At 41.9% G+C, this 8495-nt stretch overlaps 1 protein-coding gene across 1 annotated transcript in view; it reads left to right on the plus strand.

Annotated features, from left to right (window-relative positions):
• Positions 1 to 6765, plus strand: part of LOC308364490 (laminin subunit alpha-3-like) — a gene marked incomplete at its 5' end in the record, with an annotated part of 66883 nt that extends 60118 nt beyond the window's left edge. Inside the window, 14 exons of the mRNA XM_080837624.1 lie at positions 63 to 208; positions 374 to 491; positions 747 to 887; positions 1000 to 1130; positions 1378 to 1509; positions 1658 to 1790; positions 4298 to 4422; positions 4571 to 4751; positions 4918 to 5073; positions 5475 to 5640; positions 5776 to 5900; positions 6015 to 6108; positions 6276 to 6395; positions 6536 to 6765. Of these exons, the coding sequence (XP_080693750.1) occupies positions 63 to 208; positions 374 to 491; positions 747 to 887; positions 1000 to 1130; positions 1378 to 1509; positions 1658 to 1790; positions 4298 to 4422; positions 4571 to 4751; positions 4918 to 5073; positions 5475 to 5640; positions 5776 to 5900; positions 6015 to 6108; positions 6276 to 6395; positions 6536 to 6681 (1914 nt within the window). The 3' untranslated portion in view covers positions 6682 to 6765. The remainder of the gene's footprint in view (positions 1 to 62; positions 209 to 373; positions 492 to 746; positions 888 to 999; positions 1131 to 1377; positions 1510 to 1657; positions 1791 to 4297; positions 4423 to 4570; positions 4752 to 4917; positions 5074 to 5474; positions 5641 to 5775; positions 5901 to 6014; positions 6109 to 6275; positions 6396 to 6535) is intronic.
• Positions 6766 to 8495: the final 1730 nt, after the last annotated feature.

An 8495-nucleotide genomic window follows, 5' to 3' on the forward strand; every position in this document is an offset into this window, starting at 1 on the left:
GATGTGGCATTATGTACTGTATAGTAATCCAGGGTAACCATTATTTATATTTTTCTGCATAGGCAAAGGACTTTCTTGTTGTGCTCAGCAAATCAAGCAATACCATCAAGGTCATCTATGGCGGTAGCCCAGTGTTGAATGCAGCCTACGTTCCTGGACACTTCAAGGAATACTACATTGGAGGTGTGCCTCAAGGACTCAGGGAAAAGTAGGTGAAATGAAAAACAGAAGGCATACACTATCCACTGACAAGATATTTTCTATTAAATAACTGTAGTCTGGCATTGGCCAGCAGCAGTTATATATTTCAAATTTTAAAAATATAAAACGACAAAGCACTGAAGGCACTAACTGTTTCTGTTTCCTGATACAGATTCAATGTTCAAATCCCGCCCCTGAAGGGCTGTGTGAAGCTGGTGAAAGTCAACAGTGAACACCAACCTTTCACAGAGAAAGTGGGTGTCGGCAAGGGCTGCAAACAAGACTTCCTGGTAAGAGCATGTGGCTTAAAGGGTGGGGGCAGTTTCTAATACTCACGGAGGTCCCTAATTCCCTGTGTTCTTTAGCTTGCCCCCCATTATTAACTACTGCTGGTAGTTATTTCCATCAGTGTGCAGAAATGGGTTACATTCACCTTGTATTACTTCTACCAGCTTTTCAGACCACCATTCTGATAAAAAGAAAAAATAACTCTGTACTATACGGGATGTGAGTGTGGCGCATCTCACCTTAGCTTTATTCTACAGGCATCTCGTAAGGCTGAACTCAGCCCAGGAAGCTCTCTGGAAGCAGCACTCGATACATTCAGCCTGGCTGGCGACGTCATGGTGTCCCTGGGCTTCCGAAGCACAGAGGCTGATGGCCTCCTGCTAACAAAGAGCGATCAGGTCAGTCAGACATCTTACCTTGTCTTCAACCGCTGTTCCTTCATAATGTGTCAAAATTGTTACCTATGTAGACATGGAATCATTAAATGTTCATGTCATTTTGTCTCAACAGGGAGAAGGACTAGAACTCTCCATGGTCAATGGTCATGTTGTCTTGAAGTTTGCTGGCACTACCTTCAAGTCCAAGAAGCAGTACAAGGATGGAAAATGGCATTATGTGACCGCTAGGAGGCAGGGCACAAGGTATGATGACAAACTGAATTTAAATGGGCTGTATGTTTAATGACCTCTATAAGTTGTGTAACATGATGACATGCCTGAGATACTTGACAATAACTAAGTATTGGGCACTTTTGGCGATCTTGACATTCCATGTCCATACAGACTATTTTTCAGTGTCTCTGCAATGCAGAACATCTTTATTGGAAATAATGCAATTCATTGCACTACTTGGACAATGTTAGAAGCTATTTTTCTGTGTCATTTTCAGCATAGAGTTGCGAATCGACGAGAATGATACTGGGGAGGAGCAACCAGGCCCGACAAGCTTCAGCAGCAGCTCAAATGTCCTCCTGGGGAAGACCACCTTCAAGGGCTGCCTCTCAAACCTCTACACAAGAAGGTCACTACCTGTCCTATGGTCTATTGCAGTAGTTATTTCTAGAACTGAATATTGCTAAAACCACAGCCATCATGGCATAAGACTTCATCATTCAGCCATCTTTACAACGGCACTTTCCTTACTCACAGCGTATATTTGTCTGTTATAGGCCAGATCGTCTGTACCGCCCAGAGGACTTCAGCACATTCTCCAGCACAGGAGACGTGATGCTGGATGTGTGCAGCGCTGAGAGACCACCAGAAAAAATGCTGGCCAGTCGCAACCACAGCAACTCAAGACAGGTGCGGGACGCTTTCTCCTTATACTTTTTGAAATGGTCTCAGCATGTATAATGTCGTGGTGAGCAATTTTTCAAACCAATACATGCCGAGCTTTATAAAAAGATATAAAGTATTTTGTCAATATTAATACCGGCATAGATGTGTTTCATCACAGTTCAGTCGAATCATTTAGTTTGCAGCTCAGAAGACACATTTGAGGGTGCAATTACACTTTAATGAGGTTGAATGAAACGACCAGCTCTGAAGGAAGACCATGCGACTCCTCGCTGTCCCTGCAGCTTACTGTGCTGATTGTTCACACCATGTTGTACTGCTTTGTTTCCAGAGCTGAAGAGACAGGAGGAGAGTGGACTAATGAGGCGTTTGCATCTGCCTGCCCCCCCCCCCCCCCCCCCCATCCCTTTTAACAAATAAACACTCTGACTCATTTCAACCACCCTGTGATTGTTGTCTTCTCCTTCTAACTTGATGTTTGCATGCTTTTGTGCTGATTTTTCATATCCCTCTTTAAGTCTCCTGACATTGGCCAGAGTTTTGATATTTCATGACTGTCTGAAATGATCTGAAATCAACCTGATCTTTCATGCCACATCAGCTTTCAACAGTAGAATGCATCCTCATTCACCTTGTACACAATAATAAAATGCTTCATCCATACACTCAAGCATCCCTGAGCCTCCTGCTTCTATAAGCTCTGATTCCTTCCCACCCCACTTCCACTGTTTAGGACTCTTCATTTAATGAATGAATTTAATAGTCTCACGTCTTCCCATCCTATTCATGGGGAACCGATTTACTCTGTTGCCAAATTTGCACAGATTCATATGAAAACAGATCTGCACAGATTAAGTAGCAGTCACTGAACTCTGGGTTGGTCATCTGGACTCTAAAACTGATTAAAATAGTGTCAGTGTCCTACCGCCTATCAAAATGATTAACCTTTTCACTCACCTATGCCCAAATCATATCTCATTCAGTTTCCAACCGAACAATTCTTATATGGAGACTGGCCAAATCTGCCTTCCATAATGTGTGTGTGTGTGTGTGGATGTCTGCACATGTGTCTGCAGTATGTAGATGTGCTCACAAGCCCGTGTTTACTTATGTGATGTGTGTGTGTGCGTGTGCGCATCTTCAGGTTTTCCTATTTACTGTTGTACCCACACATGCTTATCCACATGTAAAAACAATCCCTCGTTAATATCACTTGGTCAATCAAATCTCAAGTGTGCATCTCTGGCCCTCACAAATGGTTTCTCTATGAAAGTCAGATTCCATCAGCATATTTGTTGGCTTCTGACAGGAGATAAAGTGATGATATAATTAATCTCACACCAAGCAAGCTCTCACAGTAGAAACATGTGCTGTGTAAGCCGATACGAGGTGTTGTAAGTGCCCGTCACCCTTACCCATTGTGTCCAAGGACTACAGTATTACATGCATCATTGAGTCCGTGAATACCTTTGAATACAGACACGTCTGTACTATTCTCTTTGATAATTACTTGTGGCAGTATTTCTAAACCTAACAAAAAAAAGATATATTGTTATAGGAGAACCCACAGCATCTCAAATGTATGGCAAACCTGTGTTCAGTATCAGGTAGCCTCTTGACAAAAATAACATATTTAATATTTCATAATACATTAAACACATCACAGCATAAATAAAACCCAAAATGTGATGCAATGGAATGGAGTCACTACAGTTGAGTATGAGCTCTGATAGGTGTAAATGGCCTGACAGGGTGCAGTTGTGGTACCCTGTAGACCCGAGGCCAGGGCGGGGTGGTGGGGGGGGGGTTATTGCTCGCTTACTTCGCTATACTAAACATGAGGGTAGTAGTCTCAGAGGGGTGTCTTGTCAGTCTAGTTTAGGAATCGGGTCAGGATTAATTCAGCCTTGACTTGACAACACAAACCTCAGTTAAATCATCATGCTAAAGATATGCAAAGAATTTGTTATTGTACATTTCAATATTTACCTGCATAGAAACCCACAGTCTAGACAAGTCAGAACCTGAGTGTGTGTGTGTGTGTGTGTGTGTGTGTGTGTGTGTGTGTGTGTGTGTGTGTGTGTGTGTGTGTGTGTGAGCATGTCATAAGGATATCAGATGTCAGGTCTTACCCTACTTCCAAAGCACAGCATTTAGTTTTAAATCCAGTGTCCTGTATGTGAAAAATCACCAGAATCCAGACAAACTTCAATGACTCTAAAATGAGCATGTAACTGTCCTGCGCGCTATTCATGATGATGATGGTTAACATGATGTGTCAAATTGTTCATGATGAGAACCCTCTCCAGATTTCCTTTTTGGTTTTCTGCAGTTCAACTCAAGAATGTGTTTATACAGTGCTGGTGATAGCACAGTGTCTTGTATCTGGCAATGCTCAAGTTTGAAATGGACTCATGCTAAAATGCTAACTAACATGCTTCTCACCTACATACCTGCAATGAATGAAAACCTGTCCTGGTGTCTTTTTAACAGATTTTTTTGTGTTTTCAAAGGACTATAATAAGGAGACGGATGTCTCTGGCTGCTCCACACCAGCACAAGTGAAGCAGGCGTATTACTTAGGGGGTGTTGCCAGTGGCCTTACATACAAAGTCTCCCAACAGGACCTTCAAAACAAGTGAGTGGGTATTTTGCATCCGATCACACTGTCACCATCACCATCTTGTGAGCTGCACTTCATTTTCCATTTAAACATGGAGTTTAAAAGGTCCCAAACAAGGGTGCTTTCATTGTTCTCTCTGCTCTGTTACTGTTTTTCTGTCTAGACCCCATTTCTCTGTTGATGTGAGAACCACGTCAGCGGAGGGCTTGTTGTTCTATGTTGGTTCTGAGGAGGATAACGGTCATCTAGCCCTGTACATGTCCAAGGGGAGAATCCGCCTCTCTGTCCGTCGCAGAAGGGAAATCTTCAACAGAGAGAGGTACAATGACGGAAAGTGGCACACCGTAAGTAAACCCCGGAAGGATGACCAACATAACCTGCTACGATATGAGAGAATTGGCCTACATTTTGAATTTTCTAAATGCTTGTTATATTCCCTTAGCTATGTCATGTTGAAATGATTGATACGCTATGAATACCAACTCTGTTTGACCTGACCACTTTGACCAGGTGATCTTTAGCTTGGAGAAGAGGAAGTTCCGTTTGCTGGTGGATGGGATCAGGGCTCAGGATGGAGTGCTCAACCATGAGGAGAGCTCAGATATAAAGCTCATCTCCCCAATCTACTTGGGTCTCACCCCGGCATCTTTACATCCAGAACTAGAGGTGATCATGTCTGCACACTGAGGCTTACTTGTGCTTTGTTGCTGGTAACTGAATGCTACAGTAATGGGCTATATTTCAGGGCCCCAATTTACTTCCTTTGATGAAAACTTTAGCAGTAGGGCTGTATGTATGCTTAAGAAGACCCTGATATGGCTAGCCTTAAAAACATTCTCATTATGCACTATTTTGTGTAGAATTTTGAGTGGAAAAATTAACTCAATCTATTGTAGAATATGTCTGTAATGTAATAAAGCATTGAGAAAGTTGAAAGGGGTGTGCAGACTTTCTGGCTTGACTGTATTTTGAAGAAAGCCCGGATATGCCTAGCCTTAAAAATCCTTCAACGTTTTTTTTTAGTTCATCTGGGAGTGTTTTGAACATTTTGACTTTTTTGTTTTTAGTGGAAGAATCTCCCCAAGCAAAGCGTGGTTGGCTGTCTTCGCAATTTTAAGATAAATGGTTTGGCAGCGGGAGAGCCAACCACCAATCATGGCGCAGGCCCCTGCTTTGACGGACAGACAGAAAATGGGGGTTACTTCTCAGGGAATGGGGGATATGTTATCATTGGTGAGTCATCCTTTAATTAAATCGCTGTCCTTGTTCAATTGCAGTCATACATCACACTAGAATGACATTTGGTGTTGTGACGGACAATTACTGGATGTACGTTTTATCTACAGTTTGTTCTTTGTGTTTTTGCAGATGAATCCTTCGTTGTTGGCCCGAGCTTTGAGTTAGTATTTGAGGTTCGGCCCAGAAACCTAACAGGGGTCCTCCTCCATGTTGGCAACCATCACCACCTCACTCTCTACATGAGAGCAGGGGAGGTACGTTTCTCTGAATGCTGCTATCATGAAAGCCTCTGTGTACTCCGATAGTCACTGCAAACTGAACTCCCATGAGACTTTGAAGTTCAGTGTTTTACTGTAACTCCTTCACAGATGGTGGCACAGGTGAATAATGGAGCAGGGATATTCAGTGTTTCTGTCCGGCCGAAGCAGTCGCTCTGTGATGGGGTCTTTCACCGAGTGGCAGGTACTTCATATTCAGACAATGTTTGACATAAAAGAATCATGTCAGATGCTATTGTATTTGTTTTACCATGGGGTAAGTGAACACAAAGCCGTTCACCCCCTGGGATTGTTACACATAGTAGGCAGAGCTTTGTTTTCGCATGGGCTGATGAATGTTTCTTTTCTCAGTGATTAAGAGGAAAAACGTTGTGGAGATGCATGTGGACACAGATGGAAACTATACAATTGGCTCGGCATCCTCCACAGCCACCATGACCAAAGACCCTCTTTATGTGGGCGGCATTCCAGGTGAATACATCCATAATGTATTAGTCAATTTTGGCATTGAAGTCAAATGCAAAAGCTTTTTTTTATTTTTAGATTATGTATGCATAATATTAGGCTTTATGTAACATTATACTTTTCCTCTCCTTCTTTATTTTGTACAGACACTTTCAAGGGTGTTGCATTACCCATCAGGACGTCCTTCACAGGCTGTATCCAGAACATGCAGATTAATGAGGAGCTGGTGGCCTTTGAGAGGCTAACCAAAGTCTTTGGCTCAGTGAACCTGCGAGAATGTCCTGCAGGCTGAGGCTGATGGTTGTACAGCTCCCGTCCCCCATGACCTCACCATATGAGTCCCAGCTGAGACTATAAAGAGTGCATGAGTCTGAAGGAGGGAGGAACTGAAGCGGGCACTCACCCTCTGTGCCTCAGTTGCAAAGACACTGCCTCTAGTGGACATGTGGAGAATAGCAGGCTTCATGTACAAATGTTTTGTATTTATTTTGTGATAAACTCACATATTTTTGCTTACTGTAAATTTCAGAAATTGTAAATTTGTAATGTTTAATGTTCTCTTTCATGAATGTTACAATTGTAAAAGCGGCCCTTCAATGTTATTGCAAGTAATGAAATACAGAGCTGATTTTATTTCATGTTGAATTATTACGCTAAAATATCAATTTTCACAACATCAAATGTGTATTTATTTGATCTACCTTATAAGCCATGAGAATCATGCCTCTCAAATCCTTCTATCCTAGTCTGCATGTACAAAAAAAAGTTGTTCAGCTACAACTCAAAAAAAGTAGAAAACAAATACTATTTTTACACATGAGAGCACTCTTAGTCATCCATTTAATCTGCTCAAATATATTCTGTCTGTTGATATTGAGCCAAGAGATAAATAAGATAAATGAGTTTTGGCCTAAGATTTTGATGACAGAGCACTATTGGGCAGAGGCTGTGAAATACCTGCTCTGAGAAATACCTGTGAACTGGGATTCACATCAAGTCTGGAAAGTAATGTGAAGGACATGAGACCATTGTGATTGAATGTCAAGGGACTACTCAGAGAGCAGATGACTGTGGGACAGATCTGTATAGACTCTGGGAGAGATCCATTCAGTATCGGATGCCATTAGGCATGGGGCTGCAACAAACTTCACAAAAACGTAAACTTTTTCTTTTTCTTGAAGACTACACTTCAGCTAGCCCTGTATACCAACGTGCATGTCACGAGTGATATAACTGTTAAGGGTGTGGCATGGTCCACATACACAAGCCAATTATCTCCCCAACTTCGCCTTTGCCATTGTGCATGTCGCCTACAATACACGGATTAAACATGTGCTTACTTGAGTAGAAATAAGCATAGGAATCTGGTGCTTCATTTGAAGAGTTCTGTGGGCGTTTTAGAAGAGCTGTGCACACTGTAAGATAGCAACAGGACTTTTCCCTGGTGGGAGTGCGAGGTGAAAGTCACGAAGTGGACACGGTGAAGAGAAGAAGTGAACTGGAATTGAGGCTGAGGCTTTGGGTGTCTTTCATTATTGACTATTTTACCCACTAGAGTGCACTGAGCAGCTTTGCATATCAAACTTATGTTTACATTTGTCTGGCAGAGACGATTTATATAACCAAATGTATCAAATAAATCTGATCATATACTATGTTTAACAAGTTAAAAAAAAAAAAAAAACTTCCAACCACACTGTCATACGAATAAACCTACACATTTTAAGATTATTAAACGTAGGCTAATTCGTTACGTACTCTGACACAACATGGGTTTGGGTTTATTTACATAAGTGTTAAATTGGTTTGATGAATCTTTTTTCACCGTCTGCCTGTGCTCATTGGCTAGAGTCATCTTAGGGGAAATGTCGTAAATGTCTTCGAATTCCTGCATGTAAATGTGGGCTAGCTGTGCACCGGCCAGTCTAGCAGAATGCTAGGGGAGGCTGCATCTATCTATGATGATGAATAACAGAACAATACACATTTATAACATGTATTTACTATTTTTGTCGTGAAGAAACAATACGGTTTGCAGTTACAGTCTACTTGAAATATTTTCGGCTGGAGTGCAATCGCTATTGAGCTCTGAGGATATTCGTTTGC

This window comes from Sprattus sprattus (assembly GCF_963457725.1).
Source record: "Sprattus sprattus genome assembly, chromosome: 4".
Taxonomy (NCBI): domain Eukaryota; kingdom Metazoa; phylum Chordata; class Actinopteri; order Clupeiformes; family Clupeidae; genus Sprattus; species Sprattus sprattus.